The 22,823-nt window shown below is 45.7% G+C and overlaps 1 protein-coding gene across 3 annotated transcripts in view; it reads left to right on the top strand.

Moving 5' to 3' along the window:
- The first annotated feature begins 334 nt into the window (after positions 1–334).
- LRP4 (LDL receptor related protein 4) overlaps positions 335–22,823 on the top strand; it is a 104,906-nt gene continuing 82,417 nt past the window's right edge. For all 3 annotated transcript variants that reach the window (XM_084630489.1, XM_084630488.1, XM_084630487.1), the window contains exon 1: positions 335–622. In XM_084630489.1, the coding sequence (XP_084486615.1) occupies positions 418–622 (205 nt within the window). In that variant the 5' untranslated portion in view covers positions 335–417. The remainder of the gene's footprint in view (positions 623–22,823) is intronic.

The following is a 22,823-nucleotide window of genomic DNA, read 5'->3' as shown; positions in this document are numbered from 1 at the left end:
GTTGAGAGCAATGGAACTGCCCTTTTGGTTGGATACAGGGTGATGGTAGGGGTGCTGGCGGGGTCTGGGGGCCGCACTAGGAGGGTAACGGGGACACCGGGGCGGCCCCAGTGCCATTTTCTGGGGGGATGACTGGAAGGAGCCTGGAGACAGGGTAACGGGGGCTGCCCTAGGTTCGCCGCTGCCTGGGGACTCGGGAAGTTTAAGAAGTTTCCCCAGCGCTGCAGCTCTGGGGCTCTGGTTGGGGAGAGCGGAGGCTGCCTCGGCAAGGCTCCGCCTCTAGGGGCAGGGCCTGGGCCGGGGGCGGGCTGAGCTGGGAGCCTGAGCCCGCTGCGGACTCCCTCGGCTGCGGTCGCGCTAGAGAAGGCTGGACGAGCGAAAGCACCCTGGACACCGAGCCACCCGCAGCTCTGGTGCATGGTCCCAGCGGAGCTCGGCCGGCCGGAGGTGCAGCGAGCGCTCAGCCCGTCGGAGGAGCGGCCGGTGCTGCGGAGCGACCCGGAGAACTTTCCGTGCCCCGGAGCCCGGTGCAGGGCTGGAGCTGCGGCGCGGGCTGCCAGCATGAGGCGGCTCGGGGGCTCCCTCCTGCCGCTGTTGCTGGGAGCCCTGCTCTGCGTCCGAGGTAAGCGCTTGCCTCGGGATCGTCTCTTCCCCGGGCAGCCCCTTTCCCCAGCCCCCGCCGTGCGCTGAAGGCCCCTGGCGGGGGGGCAGTAGCGGTACCGCTCCTCCAGCGCTGTCGGGGTGCGGGACTCCCCCTGCGGGGCAGCGCAGGTGCAGGACCCCACTGCCCAGCTTCTCGGGCCAAGGTAGGCTGTACTCGCCCGGCTGAGACCTGGGGGTAGCAGCTTCTCCTTCCCCCGGGCCCTGGTGCTTGGAGCCCCAGCAGCTGCTCGGACTCTTGGGCCCTTTCCCCTCCAAAGCCGCGTCCCGAGTGCGGGGTGGGTCAGGTACCGCGCACCTGGCTGGCTCTCCCGCGGGGTGGGGCGCAGAGCGCTTCCCCCCTAGCGCCGCGTGCGGGGCACCCCGGGAAGGGGGCGCGCTGGCGGAATCTGTTGATTTAGTAGTGGGCTGGAGATGGCTGAGAGTTTGCCTCGCTCTGGCGCTGGAGGCATCCCACGGGGTTAGATACCTGGGCAACCTCATTGCCTTTTCCCCAGTTGGGCTTTGTCTGCTGTGTCCTCACCCCTTCCCTCCTCGGCACTCGCTTTTTCCACTGCCCCAGAGACGGGCGAGTTGATGGTGGGGGTCTGAAGGGAGCCCTGGGATTCCTGAAGATCACTGAACAACTTTCCCTGTAGATAATGCTGCCGCAATCGGGCCAGGCCCCTTACAAAGCCACAGAAAAGGAACCCAGCTCCCTTGATCTATTCTTGTATGATTCACGGTTTTCCAAAGGGCCCCTTCTCTTCGGCTGAACATGCAGCCTCCTCTCTCTGAAGTTTGGTCTCCAGTGGATTTAGCTCTTTGTTTCTGCTGCGCCCTCTGTTTGTTTCCTCTGCTCTGTGTGTTTTGAGAGACTGTGACAGAGAGGATAAGTTCTGAGCTGGAAGGTTGTATGTGTGCAGGTTATTTCCAGCCTCTCCTGCATGTTGGGACAGCAGCCCTTCCTGAGCAGGAATGCAGCTACTCATCCAATAACACGGCCCCTTAAAGGTACAGTCCTGCTTTGGTGAAACTTCTTTTAACTTACCCCCTCTGCTTTTGAAGGAATTAAGATGTTTTTCTCCCCACATGCCTTCTTGGAACTCTCTGAGATAGAAATGTCAAGAGAGGGGAACTGCCAAAGATACTGAATACTGTGTGTAATAACCTCTTTGTAGTAAGAGGTTGTGGAACAGCTTGAGAACTAGTCATGAGAATTGTGTCCACCTATTTGCTCTGTTTAAGTCCAGTCTAGTAAACAGAAGGACAAAATTCTTATGACTAGTTCTACCCCCTACACAGTGATGTATTAAAATTTTTTTTGGGTGGTGGTGTGATAGGGAGGAAAGGGCCTCTGTTGAGCATCTTTCAATACTGTTTACAAGGGAAGTTTACGTTTTGTGAGCTGGAGGTTATGGTACCTTATTTCTCTTCCTCCACGATTGGCTGATACAATGCATTTTTCTCCATGCTGGGTTGAAGTTGTAAGGAATCTTTGCACTGATCTCCATCATTGTGCAAGCATTGCCTCTTGGGTACAATTAGGTTGTGTTTAGTTTTCAAGCAGTGTTGTTCCCTTTCTATCAAGAACACTCTTCTTATTCGCACACTCTTTTGAAGAAGGTGCTAAAATGGTTTGAAAATGCTAGGTAAATAGTGCTGTAGCTTTGTATCTCAGAGAATCTGGTATTAGTAACCAGAGGAGATAGAAGTTCCTCTGGAATTGCCGTACAGGTGTTTAACTGGAATCCAGAAGGAGTGGAAAGAATCTTATCCATAGAGATTTGTATAGGTAAAAAACTGGATGGAATTTTAATTTGGCTGTTACCAAGGTGCTCCTAGTTAATGTGTCTTGGCTATTAACGAGGGACCTGGGTGAGGGATGTTTAACTGTAAAGTGCAGGTGAATTGCTGTTTTTGCTCTAAGCGATAGTACACTGATGTTCATGGGAAGCTTTTTATGGCAGTTTGTCTGTGCCTGAGGTTCCATGACAGTGTTTGTTCTTGGGTCTCCATGTGTAGGTGAATGTTGAGGTTTATGACGGGTGGTGCCAACTGTAGTTATGGGAAACTATATCCTCTTTACTTCACGAACATAAACCAGATTTGTTTCAATAAGGAAATAATTCCCAAATATTTTGCCTCCTTTTTGGTGGGTGTCAAGGAAGGTGCAAATGCCTACTTTTCAGGTGTCTGCCCTGCTGCTTCTGTAGTCTCTTTCCAACATTGCATCTTAGCAATATCCGTGTGGAGGGTTTAGGATTGAATCATTTTATTTACAAAACATCCACACCGGAGGTGCTCAGGGTGCCACACAGTTCAAAGTACAACAGCCATTAAAACAGCACACTTACTGCTGTGTCTCAGCTCAGGGACAAGAAGAGGGGCTCTTATCCAAACAACAAGCATGTCAGATTGAACTTTGACCCACTATTAATGGAGAGGGGCTGTGGAAGCTTGTGCCAAAGAAGTGTGCGTGCATACGTTTGATTCACTAGTGGAGAGGTGAGGCACAGAGAGAGATGCTTGCAAGTTAGTGTTAATGGTGTTGGTGGGGAAGGAAGGGTTTGATGGAATGATGGTCTGTTAGAGTTTGTCTGCAAGGTCACAGAATCTTTCTGAGTGTTGTGCCTGTAGGTTTATCTTTGGGATCAGGGGCAGCTCTACCAATTTTGCTGCCCCAAGCAGTCGCTGCCAAATTGCCACTGCTGCAATAGCGGCAGAGCTGCTGCCAAATTGCTGTCGCACCCAGAAGAGTGGTGGAGCTGCCACCCAAAAGCTGCTTCGGTGCCGCCGAATTGCCACCGCGGAGCACGGACTGCCGCCCCAAGCTCCTGCTTGCAAAGCTAGTGCCTGGAGCCAGCCATGTTTGGGATCTTTATTTAAAAGTTTTACTTCTCAAATCCACTGATGACATTTTTAGAGTCCCAAACTAAAATGAAACTTTCCATTAGATGAAGTGTGGTCAGGACTGGGAGTCGGGATCCCTGGGTTCTGATCCTGGCTCTGCTACTGACTTGTGAGATCCTGGGCAAGTCACTGAACACTACTCTACCTACCTACCTCACTCACTCACAGGTTATGCTGAGGGTCCACAGGATCTCTGTTGACCGCATTACCATAGCACTGGAGGTTGCGAGGTGACCTTCCTGAGGCAAGAAAATCTGTTTATAAAGGTTGGTGTTGGACACTGGCCTGCTTCTTTCTTGTCAGAGCGATGAAGAAGTTGCAGGTCCAATGAAAATAATTCTACCCCAGATCTTTCCAAATGAAGACTAGGTGCTGCAGAAAGAAGAATGGGGGCCTTTTTTTATGTACTTCTGCCAGCAACAAAACTTGCTGACGGTAGCAAAGAAACTTACATTTCCATGATGAAATTAATATGGTTTGTCAGTTAATACAGGAGAGCACAGCCTGATTACATTAAACAAATGTTTTGAATTGGATTTAGTTTTGTGCGTTCACTAGCATTTTCTGCAATGGAGAGTCCCCCTTTCTCTGGGCATATACCATGGAAATTAGGGTGCATATTGTAACTATATTAAAACGTACTTTAAAGAGACTAAGTATTTTCATTTTAAAAGGGGAATTGTCAGATCAATTCAGGCCCCAAACTAGATTCTATAAAAATAAGGCGTTCCAAAACCTTAAGAGTGATGTAAGTGTTTCCATGCAATCTCTTGGACATTTAAAAAGAAAAGCATTCTCCAGTTGTGTCTGCAGCTCAAATTTGCAAACTACTAGTAAAAAAAAAAAAATCCACAAAACGGGGGAAGACTGACCGACTGTACAGGGAAAACAGTGAACCTGACTCTAATGAAAGTGACTGTCGACTACAGAAAGTAATTAGATTACAAAAATAGATAATTTGTTTCTCTAATTTCCTGTTGTCTTTTCCTAAGCTATTGCGTATAGTAGGTAAAACATTTCCAGACAGGTGTGTGTGTGGGTTTTTTTTTTTTTTTTTAAAGTTGACAGCCTCCCTTTAAGTTTTAGAATCTAGAACAGGAGTTCTGGCATGCAGAAAACCCATCGCATTAATTTGCATGCTGTATTTAGTGGCTGTCTGTATTTCACAGAGACCTTTGCAAAGAACACTAATCATAGCTGCCATCCATGAATTTAATGTGCCTGACCGTAGGCTCTTAGAGTTGGGTTTGCAGTAACTTTGGTTCTTTGACACAGGTGTTATGCTAGGCGTCACTCTCCTATGGGATTTTGTTGTCTGCACTGGCCAGAGACTAGGTGCAGTAATATTTCTTTAATCCCTTCTTTTCGTCCCTTCTGCAAGGAATTGCATTTACCAATATTGAAGGCAAAAATGAAGAGAATTTGTAGGTCGGGGAATTCTTTCAATCCTGTAAGATAATGGGTTTATTCATTCTGTGAGTCTGGTGGTTCAGGGACAGTGTTATATTGAGGGTGATAGACTAATCCACCGCAAGGTGAAAATCAATATTGAGATTTTGTGCACATTCTCTCTACTTTAACCACACAGCACTACCCATTAAATGCTGAGATGCTCCAGTTTGCACGTCTAGCCTCCAAGAGCTTTGGGCCCCAGAGAATTAGTTCTGTTCTTAACAGATGACCTTTTTCAAATGTTACAAATCCAGGTGGAAGGAGGTTCCATGCCCTGGGTATGAAGAGAAGTTTTGATAGACACTTCACTAGTATCAAATGGAATTGGTGAATTTTGACAACAGTCTTGCAATATTTCAGGTGATTGAAATTCTCCAAATCTGACTGACTATTTTCTAGCAACATTAGGGTTTCTGAACTGACATGAGCCTGGCTTTTAAATGGGACATTGTGTCACAGGGCAGATACAGGCCTGCATGAGGGGTTTGAATGAGAGTGCAACCTTTGAGTTCTGATAAATAGTATTGGAAATTTTAAATGTCTGTTTCATTTAGGGTTGGCAGTTTTCAGATATTTGATGTTGTGGGCTGTATGGGTAACCAGGAGATCCACAGTCTAATGGTGTTCATTTAATGGTTAGGAGTACTTGTGGCACCTTAGAGACTAACTAATTTATTTGAGCATAAGCTTTCGTGAGCTACAGCTCACTTCAGTGGTTAACATTGTATATTTGTATTAAGTGTTTGGATTGTAAATTGCAATCTAGTTGAATTAAAACGTAGATATGAACAAAGACCGTATGCTTTTGCTCCCCAAATACTGCAACATCTAAGCAGATGCATCACCTCTGATGGTAATACTCCTGGCTAAGTGAAGTGTCCAGCTATCTCACACCATGAGTTATGCAGTGGATTATTTTTGATTCCTTACTGACCTGTGGTAATAGGACATTTCCCGGAACAGGCCTCTGCTAGAAGCTGTGGTGAGGCAACAAGCTTGCATGAAACCAAATTCCAGGTGCTAGAGCAATTGACTGAGTCTTGTCCCTGAGGTTGAAGTTATCAGCAATGAGGAATGACTGGGACTGTAGGCAGTGGAGACCCCTCTCCTGTTTACTAGTGTAGTAAATTCCTTAGTATGCCCAAGCAAGGCATAATTTTCTGTGTCCTTTTGTAACTGCCTGACAGCCCCTCCTGGCTGCTGGAGCTTTCTATCCTTATTGCATTGCAGCAGTTCTTTAATCAGAAATCTTGTTAGTATTCAGGGATAATTGATCCGACTCTCTGGTAGGGGGTGGGTGCCTCCTTCTACTTGCCACCCCCACTCTGACCCCTGTTGTCTCTTTGTTTTCCTCTATTAAGTTTGTGCCAGTGATGTAGTGTGTGTGCTGTTTTTCCAAGCAGCCTGAAGTTGGCTGTAACCAAGAGCAGCAGTTAAATAGAGCCTGATTTCCCCGCTTCCTGGAGTTCAGTTGTTTGACTCCATTTTCTGGTCTTCTGTGTTTTTGATTTACTGAGAAGCAAACCTCCTTGTTGCCCCTGGGCATCTCTTAAACCCATTAAAACAAACTCCATTATTTCCCTGTGCTTAGAAATCCCCCTCTTTAGTTCCAGGATCCATCAAAATAATGTATCCTCTGTAAGGCCCTCTGAAAAATGTTTAATAGGACCTTTTCAAACTCAAGGACAGTTCCAGGTTGGAAGGGGGAGGGGAGCCAGGAGCCAGCCTAATGGAAGGTATGACTGTGACTTGCAGTGAGCCCTGACTTGGCCTGTCAGCTCTCCCTTCACCTCTGTGCAGAGGGAGCTGTGAACCGAGCAGATCCAAAACTGGGATCAAAGCTGGAAACAAAAGACCTGAGGAGAAAAATTTCCCATCTGGCCAAGAGGCAGCTACACAAAGGTGCTGTATAATGTATCAGACACGGTGTTTCTTCTGTGTGCTTCTTCTGGAAAGACAGAAAAAGTGACTCTGGTTACTTTTTAGAGGGAAAAGTGGTGGCTGCAGTCCTGCTACTGGGAGCTGGGGATGCACAAGGGAAAAAACGTATTTAAAAAGTCCAGTCTCAGTCACCCTTCTTTCCCCACTCATGCAGTCTCCTCTTGCAGGGGAAACTGCCTTCGGCAGGGAACCTACTCTTGGACCTGTCTTTGGACCTACCAGAAGAGCCAGTTTCTTTACCTTCCAGGTGTTGGCAAAGCATATGTTGTTTAAAGAAAAGGAGTACTTGTGGCACCTTAGAGACTAACCAATTTATTTGAGCATGAGCTTTCATGAGCTACAGCATCCGATGAAGTGAGCTGTAGCTCACGAAAGCTTATGCTCAAATAAATTGGTTAGTCTCTAAGGTGCCACAAGTCCTCCTTTTCTTTTTGCGAATACAGACTAACACGGCTGTTACTCTGAAACCTGTCATATGTTGTTTGGGTCTCTTGTGTATTTTTCTCACCCAGCAGATGAGGTGGAAAGTGTGGCACTGCATGATACAGAGGAAGATGCTGTGTCTGCCCCTGAGCGGTTTTGTTCTAAATTAGAGAGATGTTACAGATCAAACACATAGGATGCTGGTAGGGCAGATAAGGTCCAATATTAAAATAGCACAGCCTTCTAATTTTTCTCTGGGTTTTGGATTAATGGGAGCTGTGTTCTAGGGAGGGATTGGAATTGAAAGAGGGTGCTTAGTTGGGGAGCAAGGAGAGGGAGGGGATTCCAAGGGTAGGAGGTGGCACGGAAGATGGCACAAAGTTGAGAGTGGGAGAAGTAGATAGATGGAGGGTTTTGTTAGGAAGCAGGCTCAGGTGCAGCACAAGCAATGAGAAGAGTCCTAGGTGAGAACAAGAGTGGAGGGTGTAGGCAGGGGCCAGGATGTGTACAGTCATGAAAATGAGGGCCAGAAACTTGAGCATGATGAGGAGTGAAGTGGGTAATGAGTCAAGGAGATCCAACCTTAGGGAAGTAAAAGGCTCTGAGTAGCAGAAGGAGGAGGTGATTTAGCTACAGCATTTTGAAGGATTATATGGGAGCAAAGTTGGAGTCAGGGAGGACAAAGAAGAGGAGGTTGCAAGGTGAGAGGTGACTGAGATGTGGGTGAAGGCCCAGAAAAAGATCATCCTCGTCGACATCACGGTCCCCTTCGAGAACAGGACCCTGGCCTTCCGAGAAGCCCGAGCTCGGAAGCTGGAAAAATATGCCCCCCTGGCCGACACCCTGAGAGCAAAGGGCTACGAGGTACAGATGGATGCCCTGATCGTCGGAGCCCTGGGCGCTTGGGACTCCTGCAACGAGCGTATGCTGCAGACCTGTGGGATCGGTCGACGCTATGCACGGCTCATGCGGCGCCTCATGGTCTCGGACACCATCCGATGGTCCAGGGACATCTACATCAAACACTTCACCGGCCACCGACGGTACCAGGAGGTGTGAGCTGGTACGACATTGTGCATCCACTATGGGAAAGGGACTGAGAGGCTTTTTCCATTGGACCGTATGAACTGGAACCATAAACTCACTGAACATTAAATCCCACCAAATGAGGGTAGATCCATCCCCATCATCGTATCCGCTAATTATACTCCACACCTGAACATAGCCATTATATGGACAACATACTCCCATATCTCAATATCTGTACTTTGACTGGTTAAACTTTTACCCCCAATCGGGGAGATTACAGATTATGTATTCCTTACGCCACCAGCTCCTAACCGAATTTCGCACCCCTTGATAATCTGTACCGTATTCCCTGATAACCAGAAACTTCTATGCTTGAACTCTGTACCGTTTTCATTTTATTAGCTGCTGGGCTGGAGAGAGTGAGCCGATTTCAGCAATGCTTTAAAGGAAAAAGTGACAGAGCATGGCAACTGGGCAGAGAATGCATCTTTATACCTGTTTGTGCAGCATCTATATATGGGGGCCTCGCAGTTTCTGTTCTTGGTATCTGTTGTTCCTGTTCTTAGAATGCCTGAGTGTGCATCTTTACTGCTCTGAGGGCATCCCCCAAACCTGTTTCTCCTAGGTGTTTTTAGGGTGCCTATCACCATAGGCCCTAAGCATCAATATGATGAGAACCTAGGCTCCCCTGGCCAGGACAGAAGTGTGAACAGGTTGGGGGTAGGATAAAGGGTGTCATCCCTGGGACTAAAATCTGAAACTTCTGATAGAAAAGTATAGACTTGGGCAAGTAGCAATGGCAACAACTGTGCATAGAGTGTGGCCAGGGATCCCAACCCAAGTGCAGAATCTGTGGAACTCCTTGGAAGTGTACAGTGGGAGGTTGGGTGGTTTTTTGTGTTTTTTTTTTTTTTTTCTTCAAGCACGAGCATTTTCTTTATTTACATATAGAAAATATTTTCCCTAAGCATCATTTACTTCAGAGGAATGAACCTAGATGGGTGGATGGCACCGATACCAGGTCTGCCGTGTTTCACTGGCTTGTAGGTGATGGAAAACTCGCCCAGGTAGTGGCCCATCATCTCGGGCTTGATTTCCACCTGGTTGAAGGTTTTGCCGTTGGTAGGTAGGAGGTTATTCAGAGTTTGAAGTGGCCCTCATTGAGCACTGGCTGACTCCTCTGGGCTGCCTGTCTGAATGAACAAGGGCACTTAGGAACACTTATCACTTGCAGACAAAAGCATCTGTGCCCTCCTCCCCATTGTTTTGGTGTTGTGCTTTGTGCCCTTTCTCTGTGTTGATTGGTGCTCACCCAGTGATCTGCTCAGGGAACAAACTCACTAAGCAAACAGTACTCGCTCTGCCTGTACTTTTCAAATGCATGGGGAGAGAGGGAAATTCCCTCAAAGGGATGAGTCTTCTGATGAAGCCAGTTAATGGTCTCCCTGCTCCAAGCTTTGAACAAGCCAGGGTTTGATGGCGTGAAGAGCAGGGTTTGCACTTGAGGAAAGAGAGGAACAAGGCTGGAGCAGGAGCTGGTCTTGGCAGTGCGGAGCACGGGAGAAGTTTTTTCATTCTGCTTTTCTCTGTGTTCGTTTATTCTTTCTGCTACTTTGGGATTTGCTCTAGCTCAGAATGCTGCACCTTCCAGTCACTGTATCTCTAGAAAATGTTTACTCTCCACTCCTACCAATTTGAATGGTCCTAGCGCCAGCCATAACGCCCTAGGACTTTCATCTACAGTGCTCTTTGATATTGGAGGCATGAGTGTTCATAAGATTAGGGTAAAGTCACCAGGAAACATGATACTGACATGAGTACACACTCCTCTGGTATTAGCTGGTTCTGGTGGGGTGATGGACAGATAGTATCAGTGGTGCTAGTGCTGTGGGAGGAAGAGAGGAAGCTCAGGAGTCTTCTTGCTGAGAAATGAACCTTGACCACATCTTCTTTATGTTCCAGATGCTCATTAACAGCTATGTGTGCGTGGTGGTGGGAAAAGGGGGAATCATAACAATGGAAGATATTTGCCTGCTCTATGGATTTTAAAAAAAACTATTTGACTCTGTGTGGCTCCCAGGACTGAACCCTACCATGCTACAGAAAGAAACTGTTAGGAAATCATGGCACAACTAAATCCATGTACCAATTCATCAAACGCAGGATATGCGAACAGGTTTTCAAGCAAGGAAGGGGAGTGAGACAAGGATAACAGCTTCAGTGTGTACATCATGGCTTACTCCTCTGAGCTGAGGGCTCATATTAAATGACTGTGACAGCTGCTAACACACCTACATTTTCTAGAAACATACTTCAGTGCATGGGTCCTAAAGGCTAACCTCGAAAAGAGAAAAGTGATATTTTTGAGAAAAAGCCCAAAACAAACTCGAGTGATATCATAGCAACACAGTCTACATCCTACATTCCAGGACTTTAAAATAAATATGATGGGGAGCTTCAAACTGGCTATTTAAGTATTACTAGGGAAAGAAGGTCCTCTGAGCCATAAAGGAACAACTATATGAATACAACACACTGATAATCCTGTTATAGCTATTTGATAGTGTAATTCAACCCATTCCCCTGTATGAGAGTGAAGTCTGGGGTTCCAAGCTATCGACACTAACTGGGGCAAAATTCTGTATTTACACTGTTTTCCCCCCAGCACTATATGTACACAGGAATTTCCATGACAGCGGCTGCAGAACAGAACTGGGATGATTCCCCTTCCTGATGATTGCATAAAAAGAGATTTGTTTCTGGTACTACCTCAGCCAAAGCAGCAAATACTCCCACCACCTAAAAATACTTGAGGACTACAAACTAAAATTAAATGAAAAAGTAATCCGCTCCTCTTATATAAACATCACACCTGGGATTTAGCACTACTCTCCAAGTCAATGGAGCAAACAGCTTCTTCCAGAATCATACAATGCTTAATAAGACTCCAGACTAAACCTACCCTAGCTGTGAGGAACAGATCAAAACCAATAGCCACCTAGACTGTGACAAATTCTTGTATACAAAAGTCACACTGGCAAATACTTCAGCGTAGTGAAATGTGCACAACCAATTTGGGAGTCTCTTACCAGATACAGAACTGGTCATTGTCAATTGGAATAGGAAGCTGGGGGAAGCTTCATAAACCTAGCAATAAATGGCTGTGCTGCTGAAATGACAGGAGAGAGACTTTCTATTCTTGTGTTCAGAATGAGTAGGCATGAGAGAGAGAGAGATTTCCTTACCTTATCAGAAATAAGACTTTCCCCTAGTCTGGGTTCTGAACAGTGTTTCCTTATCATATTTTAATGGAGTCAGAATCAATGGCATTATGCTATGTAGCCTCCCTGTAAGCAAAACCCCAAACACATTGGAGCGCTGGCCTGGGCAGATGCTCCATGTATTGAATCTGTCTCTTGACAGAATCCCAGTGTTCTGTCTTTTATATGTGAGCAGTACTTGTATAACTTGTCATGCCAATAAAATATCTTTGAATGGAGTTTAGTGGGATGGGGGTGCAAATTCTGACACAATGTGAGAGTGTTGGTGGGGGGGATTTTGATGAGAGCTTTTTTCAAAAATTTACTGGAGGTTTTATTCTTGTCACTAGTGGCTCGTCACCTTTCTCTTGGCACCCTCCCTTCCCCAAGTCCTCTGTTTCATGGTTTATCCAACATGTTTTCCTTCTTTTAAGGAAATTTCATTTATCCTTGGAAGCCAAAACTGCTTCTCCTCTTCCCCTTAATAATGTTCCCAGTTTGTCATAATGATAACTTGTCTGTCTTCCTTCCTGTCCCCATTTCTTTCAGGGGCACAAGGAGAAATGACCTGCAGCAGATCATGAATCTCACCTGTGCTCTCCACCATCCCTGGATATTTGCCTCCTTGGACCCCCTCTCTGGTGTTGTCTTGTTAGTTACACTTTAAAAAAAGTCTAGTATATAATCTTCAAAGGGGTTTATTTTGGGGGTGGGGTTTGGTCTTTATCTCTGCAGTTGCCTAGCTCACACCTTACTGTTGCTGCTCAGGTAATTATGGAAATAAATTGCAAATGACTTGTGTGACTGCCAACAAGGGCACAAGGTCAAGCTGGAACACCACGACTGGGGTTTAGTGCAATCTAGGTTGTGGCTGATTTATTTTAAAAAAACACATCTAGAATAGCAGAAGTCCCATGTTTGGGAACCGGTGATGGGAGCACTATTGTATTTCCCCTATCACATACCTGATGTCCGTCTCTACATTTTTAAAAAGTGAATTTCTTGTGGTGAGGGTGCCAGGCTGACTTTGCTGAGAATTGTTCTTTTTATTTCTGGAATACATATAGCACTGCCAATAGCCCATGTGAATGTCCTCAACTGACAATGTGTCTCAGTCTTAACCTGAAAGGATTAGAGAGGGGGAATTCAGTCACCATAGCCTATTTAGGTGTTGGTCTTTCACTACTATTTATATATAGGAGGGGGAAAAAGCTGCTATCCTACTGATGGCATTCTCCTGTTCCTCTGCGAAATCCCGTGGACCCTTATATTTCCTTGTTTTCTGCCAGTATGTTTATTAACTTATTGGCATTGACAATTGCCAGTAATGGAGCATCCTGTCTGTGAATCCAGCTCGTTGCTAAGGTCTCTTTTCTGGCTGTAATGGCTCCGGTAGAATGGATTGTGGATGGGCAGGAAATTGAGAATGGAGGATAAACTGTCTGACTCTCTTGGTAGACTCCAAGTGTTAGACCTAACTTGGAATCTTCTGGCTTCAGCAAACTTCAAACAATAACCATTAAATGTCCCCTTCAATTCTTTTAGCATTAAACTAAGTTTCTACTTTAGAGCTCAGTAAATATGTGATTGACCTTTGCAGCCGTATTTACTCAATAACTTAAGTGTCTTTCTCTGGAATCTCTGAGGATTATCTGCACGAGACCTATTTTGAGAGTGCTCTATTTACAGATTTTTGACTTCATGGTCTTCTAGGGCTGTTGGCTCAGTGATGCTGTGAATGGGGCTTATGCTTAGATCTTCCCCAGGCTGTTTAGTCTCTTCCCTGCATACAGAGAAGCAGAAGGCTTTATTTTGGAGGATATTGGAGTTTCTCCCAGTCAGGGATAAGGAATTGTGGAGCTGAAGTTGGTTGCTTTCCTCAAAGTTCATGTACTGAAGTTGATGGTATATTCCCTGATTAGGAAGTTACATTTTTAAACATTTACTGTATTGAAGTATAGAATGAACTGATTGACAATGTTTGTTCCTCTTCACAGTAATATCCGGATGTCTTTAGTACACATGAACCCCTTTCCCCATATACACAAACACTTGGTAAACAGAATATAAGAAACAAAATAGCTCTTGAGTCGTTGCAGAAACACATCTGTGAAAGCCTGGACAGGAAATGACCCTCTGCTCCTTGTCCTTGCACTTAATTTCTGCATAAAGTGCTGCTCCCTGACAGCCCCCTTCCCCTTCTATTTAAAAACTGCATTTTTTTGTGACCTGAGAGCTGTTTTGTCACTTAGGCACATTCACATCAGTGTTATAGTTGGGGTTAAGGGAGGATATAGGGAGGTTTGTCTTGGAACAATATCTTGCACAGAAACAAAATGCTGGGATAAGGAGTAGAGGTTGTTTTTTGGCCACAGAAAATAAGTCTGCACAATTTTGGTGACTGGAGAGCTAATTTTTCTCTTATATTTGTTCAAATCCCAGTTAATTTTTCAAATTACTGAGCATTTGTACTTGGGGAGGATGAGGCGTCTGAAGTATGGGGAGTCATAACGCTGCCTGGACATCATCGTCAAGAATTAGTGTGTGTAATTTAGTATCATTTTAGTACTTGCATTTAGAAAAAATAAATACAATTTGAAGTGGGATTAAGTTACCAAATTGAGCCTATGAATAAGAAACTGGGATCAGGGGAAAATTGCTTGAGTTCAGCCAATAAGAGGGAATGTGTGCTGCAGCTTGAAGAAAGGAGCGATAACATCATCCTACCTCTGGCTGGTTTAGTGGCATCCCTTTGCTTCATTAGGTTTGACCCTGACCTCACAAGGTTCACTTCCTGCACGTCCAGCCATTGCACATGTTCTTATACAACAGAATGCACTAAACTTACCTATTCTTAGTACATTTCTATTGTGAATTAGTTTATAAATATATTGCCTTAATTAAAACCAATCACACATTTTGGGATGAGAGGAGCTGTAGTTATGTAGCACCAAAAGCACTTCACAAACTTAACAGAGATGTGAACTGCACGTAGAGGTCTCTGTACCACCATGGAAATACAGCTGCCTCTAAGTGGAACAAAACAGATTTTTTAACAGCTACATGGCAGTCTTAAGAGTGGAAGTGAAGAAGAATCCATATCCAATTGAAAAAGCAAGAAAGATTTAGAGAGACAGAATCTAATTACTGGAGTTGGAATTTTGCCAGGACATGAGAGTTAACACACCAACTAGAGTAGGGAAAAGTTCCACAGGGTCAATAATTACCACAAATCAGTTTCAGAGTAACAGCCGTGTTAGTCTGTATTCGCAAAAAGAAAAGGAGTACTTGTGGCACCTTAGAGACTAACCAATTTATTTGAGCATGAACTTTCGTGAGCTACAGCTCACTTCATCGGATGCATACCGTGGAAACTGCAGCAGACTTTATATACACACAGAGATCATAAAACAATACCTCCTCCCACCCCACTGTCCCGCTACCCCCCCCCCCCCACAAACTCACTCTCCTGTCCAATTTATTTGAGCATGAGCTTTCGTGAGCTACAGCTCACTTCATCGGATGCATACCGACCAATTTATTTGAGCATGAGCTTTCGTGAGCTACAGCTCACTTCATCGGATGCATACATGCATGCATACATACAGCAGGAGAGTGAGTTTGTGTGGGGGGGTGGAAGGTGAGAAAACCTGGATTTGTGCTGGAAATGGCCCAACTTGATGATCACTTTAGATAAGCTATTACCAGCAGGACAGTGGGGTGGGAGGAGGTATTGTTTTATGATCTCCGTGTGTATACAAAGTCTGCTGCAGTTTCCACGGTATGCATCCGATGAAGTGAGCTGTAGCTCACGAAAGCTCATGCTCAAGTAAATTGGTTAGTCTCTAAGGTGCCACAAGTACTCCTTTTCTTTTCACAAATCAGTTTCATTTCCTTTGAAAGATGGTATGTCCAGAAGTACAGCGTCCCATAACACGGTGGTGGTGGTGGGAAAGCGGGGAGTGCCATGGGTCATTCTTGGTTCAGTGACAGGAATGCACTCTGTTAAATCACCAACACCACTTTTTGTAGCTCTTTCAGTTTCTTGAAGGCTTTCCATCTAAGTATTGACTCAGACAGACCCAGTCTAATGTGTGGGTTCTGATGGGGTTGCAGCACAAGGTGCTGGGTATGTCTGCAGCTATGGGTGAGCTTTATTTTCTCTGAAAAGGTTTGTAACTAGAAGAGGTTAAATAGTTTAATAAATGTGAAGAAACTTGGGGCTGGATCCAGTGTCCATTGCAGTTAATTGGAGTCTTAACATTGATTTAATGAGTTTTAGATTAGTCCCAGAGTTCTTTAAAAGGGAGATTTCCCCCCACAATGATATTGGCCCTCTCCATTAGGGGTGCCTGCATGCCCTTTGGTACTCAGGTTTGCAAGCTGGCGGGCTTGCTGGATACTTGGGTGCTTCTAGATTCCCATGTCGCACTTTATGGGGCTCCACTTTAAGACCTGTACCGTTCCAGTTACAAAAAGCTCTACTGGCTGCTGGTTTGGGTTCAGATGAAATCGAAGGTGTTTGATTTTAACCTGTAAAGTTCTAATCAGGTTGGATCTTATATGTCTATTTAAATGCTTACACTGTTCTCATCACAGTGTTATCCGAGGGACCTGGTCACCTTAGTCTTTCCAATTGATACTGTGGCTGTTGAGATCATCTGAGTCACTGGATTGAACATTGCCCTGATTTAATTGGGGGAAGTCTGAAGGCAGGGTATGCTTGTCCCTACTGGAGCTTAAATTGGTTGATCTTTGGGTCACCATACAAGGCCTGCCTCTCTTAGCCTTTTTCTGGGTAGGAGGGATGCTGGTTCAGAGGTTTTGTTGGAAAAATGGGACAGTTTTTCTCTTCCTTCCCCGCCCTAACCACTGCTCCTGTGTGGTGATCTGCAGTTTTAAGACTGTGCCTTGGCTCAAAGCCTTAGATGAGCACATTTTGAAACCAAACCTAAGGTGGTCTTCCCTGAACTCCTATTGAGTGTTCCAGTTACAAAAGACTGTGAAGCTTTGTCAGTATTCATGATTGATTTGCTGTATTTTACTTTGGCACAGGGTACTACTTGCTTTCCTTAAGTCATCATCTGCATCTGGTATTGTATGGGGCTGCTGGTCTATCTGTCTTCCCACTGGGGCAATGTGATGCCCCTTGAGGGTCTCTGTTGCTTTTGGAATTCACCTTCCAGGCTTGGTGCTCTTTAAGAATCTCTTGTTTGTTTCATACTGTGAGAAGAGGTCCTTCTGAAAGCAGAAGAATTAACTCTCAGCAGTGTCTGCTTGGAGGAGGAAGTGTGTTTGTGTGTACATAGAGAAGATTTAAAAGGGTTCTGCTATTGGCAAAGGAGCAGTTGTGGAATTTTTAAAGGAATATTGTTGCACTGAGTTGGCACTCGGAGGCCCTTGGGAAACAAGGGGCTGAAGAATTCCTATCTGCTTTTGCTTGATCGGAGAGGGCCTGTGCTCTCATGAGCTGCTGTGCTGTCCTTTTGAACCATTGTCTCCTCTCCCCTGCCTAAATTGCAGAATAGTCACTCTTTTTTTGTTGTTGTTTGTTAGAGAAGAGAAACATTCCAGATTTTTCGACCTTTACATTCTGTACTTTTCTCTTTTTTGTTGTGCTTCTCCCCCGTCGAGCATTGTGGGAGAATCTTCCCCTCTGCAGGGGATTGTGGGAATGGTTCTGGCCTCACTTATCACCAGTGACAAATCAATGGAAGCCTTCAGAAAGCTGGCCCCCAGGATTCCAGCTCAACCCAGCCCTGGAGCAGTGGGAGGCTTCCCTGGTGGATAAAGGACTCCTTGCAGCTCTGACTTGTTGCCTTAAATCTATCTCAGGAAACCTTTTCTCTCTCTTTAGAAGCAGCCCCCTCCGGTCTCGATTTGTCTTGAGGAAGGTGGCAGCTGGTGGGTGGGAGATACGAAGGGGGGAAACTTGAGGGGGGGCAGCGTTTGAGTTTGTAACGGTTTTTCTGTTTGTTTCCCTTTCACAATAGTCTGGCCAGTGCACACAGAGTTAGCCTGACAAAGCCTCCCTGAAGCCGCTGGAGTCCCGCAGTGCTCCTCACAGTGCATGTTTGCTGTGTGTATTTCCATCAACAATACAGCCAGGCCCAGCAACGGGCTCCAGCATTGGGCAAATATTTCTACAGCTTTTTCCTTAACTGCTCTTGGGGGGTGTGTGTGTGTGTGTGTGTGTGTGGCGGGGGGGAGGGAGGGGTGAAAGGGGGAGGAGATTTGTGTATGTGGGCAAGGGGAGAGGAGATGGTGGGGATGAGTGGAGGGGCTTATCCCTACCCTTTTGGAAAAGTGGGATTTAGTCAGCACTTGGCTTCAGTGTTGACGCTAGAGGATCTGCATTCAATGTTGATATTTGGGGAGTGGGTGAGTGAGCTTTTGGGACGTGGTGGCTCTGGGCCAGCCTGTCTCCTAGCTCTGCTAGGGTGCATTAGCTGAGATGCCCTGTGGTCTGAGCAGTTTAGGCAGAATGGTTGGGTATGCTCTAATGTCAAAGCCTGCTCTCTTGACAGAGAACCATATAAGCCTTGCTCCTACCATGCTGATGTGAGCGCAATTCTTCCAACTTTCCCGCTTCTTCTGCTCCTAGTTAAATGTCTTTCAATTCCTAGTTTTTGTTGGTCTTTGTGTCCAGGCTCCAGAGGCTGAAGAAACAGCAAAGGTGGTTATATATTTAAAGCAAATGGTTCCAGTGTGGCTGTAAACTGCTGAGGTTTATACTGTAATGTTGTATTGATACTCAGCTGCCCTGGAGTGGCTCTGGTCCATCTGAAGACAGTTCCGTGGCCTTTGTACCCTTACTCTTCCTCTACCACATTACCATATTCTTGCAATAGTCATGTAAGCACCTTCCTTCAGGTGGGGTCTGACTAACACAAATGCTTTCTGCTGGCTAGTCTGTGAATACAGACTGCCATTCCTTTATGTCCCCATCCTGAAGCTGAAACGTCTAACTGGGGTAACTGGAGACTCTTGCTCCCACAAAACCTCCATGTTAGCCCTCCTCTGCCTACCATCCCCAAAGAGGCTAATGGGGCTAACATTTGAAGCATGCCATTCCAGCCAAGCAGTAGGGTTAGTAACAAGCTGGGTATATAAATGATATTGGCCTGAATTCTCATCTTGGCTGCTCTGTATGGCATGCTCTATGAGCTGTGTATTATAGATTAAAATGTCTCTTTAAATTGTTTCTCTGAACATGGTGGGAGTGATGCAAGAAGGCTTATTTCTACTCCTGACATATCTTACCATACCTGAGCAGGAGATGCTTACAGCCTGGCCCAATGTTGGCATGTGGCTAGGGGAGAGGGTTCTGTTGCATATGGACACTTCCTCTCTAATAGGTCATTGTTGTTGATTTTCTGCCCAGGCTCTAAAAATTCTCAAATTTTCAGCATAGTAACTAAATTAAAAAACAAGCAAACCCCAAACACCTTTCTAACCCTAGATGTCTGTTCTGGTCAGCTGAACTAACATGCGTTCATACTAAGCTGATGAACACTTTAGAAATAGAGAGAGGGTGGCAGGTTGGTGACTTTGGGGCAGGCTTGAATCCCAGACCAGCAAAATGAATCTTGTCCCTGAAGCTTTGAAACCCAGGAACCCACGTGTTGTGGGATATGGGAACCCTCCTCTCTTTCCATTCCCAGAGAGCCCCAGGAATTTCTGACAAGCCGCTTGTACATAATAAGGAGTTGTGCATATGAGTGCCATGTTCCTCCATCCAGGCCCTGGGAGGTGCTTTGCAGGGAACAGTATCTGCAATTGTTTGGAGTGTAAAGTTTGATGCTTTGTGCATGTGTTGGCTGAGCTGGCGCTGATGGAGCCCTCTGGAAGAAAGTTGAGCTTGTCGTTTCAAATGGATTGGAGGGGGGAACCTGCAAGGAACATGCCTACACACTGTGTCTCTCTCTCACATACACATACCATTTCATCCTGGGGAAAATATGCTAAGGAAGCTATGACAAACAGCTTTGACAATTAATGTGTTGGAGAGTCTGAGTTTAACTGAGACTGAGCCTAAATATGAAGGGTGAGGAATATTGTATTACTTAGATTGTAAGATCCTCAGGCAGACTTTCTTTTTGTGTTTGTACAGTGCCTCACGCATTGGGGTCTGGACTATGACTGAAGTCCCTGCATGCTACCAGAGTACAAATAATACTAGAGAAATATTTTGCAGATACTCAAGTGTCCTCTCTGCCTCTTTCTCTTGGAGTGCTGTGAACAATGCATTTGTTTTTTGAGTCACTCCCATGGTCAGAAGCATGCTGCCTACCTTCTTTTATTGTGCCTCGTATTAATCACTGAGCAAGAAGACTTGTACACCTACTGCCCTGGTTAATGATCCCCTGGGGGCAGAGAGGAGTAAATTCACTTCATTTGGTGTGGTTTAAGATGCGCTTGCAGTTTTGCTGCCAAGTTGTTCAGAAGCTTGGGTTGCTCTGTGGGATGTGAGAGGAGGCAGCCTTGGTACTTTGGTGGCTGTGCAAAATGCATTTGTCCCTCTAAGCGCTGATGTGTGCAGGTGCAGAGAGAACAGTGGTAATAGTAAGGCTGCTAGTGAAGTTTTGCCTACACCAGGTGCATCTGTGCCACTCCCTTTACAAATCTCTCCATTTATAACTGGTTTCTGTGGGGGAAGCTGCTGCCGCTGATCAGATGTGAATGCTAGGGAGAAAATAGAGATATCCCAGACAGGAAATGGATTCTGGGGAAGCCCAAATGTTGAACCTACCTATTGTGACGGGGTCAGGACAGATGGCTACAGGAGAGTTGTGTGTTTGTTTGTTTTGTTTTTAAGAAAGAAACTGACTTTATTCTTAGGACACTGGCGTCTTTACAAGTCATGGCAGCTCATTGAGTCTCCTTGACTGGTTTTGCCTTCAAAGGCAGGACTCTGATTGGTTTTATTGTTTTTGTTTTTGTTTTTGTTTTTAAAAATGTGAGAATTTTATTAGCATTTTTGGTAATTGGAACTGCTCATTTGCCGGGAAGGATGATGCCATCGTACTTCTGCTGGAACCAACGCATGGCCTCCTCCTTCCAATTCTATGCTTGGCTCCAGTGGAGCCAGTGTTTGTTGTTGATGGGGTTTGTTTGTTTTTTTCCAAAAAAGGATTGGCTCTTTATATGGACAAGAATTATCATAACAAAACATTTGGAAGGGATATTAAATTTTGTGCTTCCACACTTAAGACAGTCTCTAGCTATTGCAGACCAGAATGAGACCTAATGTGGGGGAGAGATTATCCCATCTCTGCCTACTGTGGGGTCCTTAAATCTTCCTCTTAATCATCTGGTAGTAGTCACTGTCAAATATGTGTTACCAGATGGGCCTTTGTTCTGATCCAATATGGAAATTCGGTGCAGTAATGGTTCTAGCAGCTCTTTCTTGAAGGCAGATATATTAGTCCCAGATTAAGCAGGTCCACTTTCCCTGGGTAAGGTAACAGGGGAAGTTCCAGAACAAGAAAGAACTTGCTGGAACAAATTCAGGCAGGCAGGGGAATTAGGACATCTGGAGCCAATTAAGAAGCTGCTAGAATCAATTAGGGCAGGCTGGCTAATCAGGGCATCTGAGTTTAAAAAGGACCTCACTTCAGTGGGTGGTGCGCGTGTGAGGAGCTGGGAGCAAGATGCACTAGGAGCTGAGAGTGAGAAGGCGTACTGCTGGAGGACTGAGGAGTACAAGCATTGTCAGACACCAGGAGGAAGATCCTGTGATGAGGATAAAGAAGGTGTTGGGAGGAGGCCATAGGGAAGTAGCCCAGGGAGTTGTAGCTGTCGTGCAGCTGTTCCAGGAGGCACTCTAGACAGCTGCAGTCCACAGGGCCCTGGGCTGGAACCCAGAGTAGAGGGCAGGCCTGGGTTCCCCCCAAATCTCCCAACTCCTGGTCAGACACAGGAGGAGTTGATCTGGACTGTGGGTTCCAGCAGAGGGGAAGGTCTCTGGGCTGTTCCCTGACCCACGTGGTGGATCAGCAGAGACTGCGGGGATTGTTCTCCTTCTTTTTTCCCATGCTGGCCAGTGATGAGGTTAGCTGAGTGAAGGGCAGGTTTGAGCCACTAGCAAAAGTGGCCAAATTGAGGGCTGCTGTGAATCTCTGAGGCAAGCAAATCCGCCAATAAGCACAGGACCCACAGGACTATGTAGATTCTTTTAAGACCCTCATCATTGTAATATGAGTGCCTTACTGAGATGTGGTGAGAGCCTCCCCCTCCTTGTGACTTCCCCTAGTTATACACAGAGGCAGAACTTGCTGCAATACCTGAAGGTAAGGTTGTCTAATATTTTCTATTATAAACTCTTCTTTTCAGTTGCTTATAACTTTGGCAAACTAACCATTCAGGCTGAAATTTTACATGCTGAGTGTCTGCCTCAGTTTGAATCTTTCTGGAAAGTTTCAGCTGAAAATGGTTCAGTCATTTCTGAGAACAAGGTTAGGGGAAAATGTTATTTAGTCCATGTTAAAATCTTACAACTGTTTCATTGAGAAACTCTAGGACTTCCACGCTTTGCACCAAGGACTTGAAATAGGCAGGGGATCACCTTTAGATTAAAGAGATGGGACTTGCTGCCCTTGTGAAAATTCACACATATTTGGCCAAGTTATAAACATCTTAAAATTGCCACTTGCATTTGCTCAGTAGAAGTTTGTTTGAGGCTGGCAAAAATCTCCAGGAATTTGGTCTGCACTGAGCATGCTCCAGGCTATGGCTTCAGGGACTTTTGTGACAATTGTTCATTCAGGTAGCTAGGGGCTGCTGTGGCATTGTGTACTAGAACTGATGGTTGGGAAGCTTTCTCTCCTGTGCTGAATATTCCCCCAGCTGGCACCTACTCAGCCTAAAAGAGAAAGAGGAAACAGCCTGACTTGAATACAGAGGAGAGAGCAGTGAAGGGACACGGTATGGGCAGAGGGGATAGGAGGAGTGAAGGACAGTGACAAGGTTGGGGAAGCAGGGAAACAAGGGACAGGGCAAAAACGGGCTAGGCTGTGTGCGGTGGGTAAAAGGTGGGGTAATAAGGAACAGGTACAGAATAAGGGAGGCCAGTTCATACTCTTCAACCTCTTCCCTCTCCTCCTCTAAAGCCTCCAGGCTCTCTCCGATAGTCTGTTCCTGTTTCCCACTAGCTTCTCCAGGCTC

The sequence above is a fragment of the Lepidochelys olivacea genome (assembly GCF_965140295.1).
Source record: "Lepidochelys olivacea isolate rLepOli2 genome assembly, chromosome: 6".
In the NCBI taxonomy this organism is placed as follows: Eukaryota; Metazoa; Chordata; order Testudines; family Cheloniidae; genus Lepidochelys; species Lepidochelys olivacea.
The sequence above is the reverse complement of the archived record's forward strand: the minus strand, read 5'-3'. Positions and strand labels throughout refer to the sequence as shown.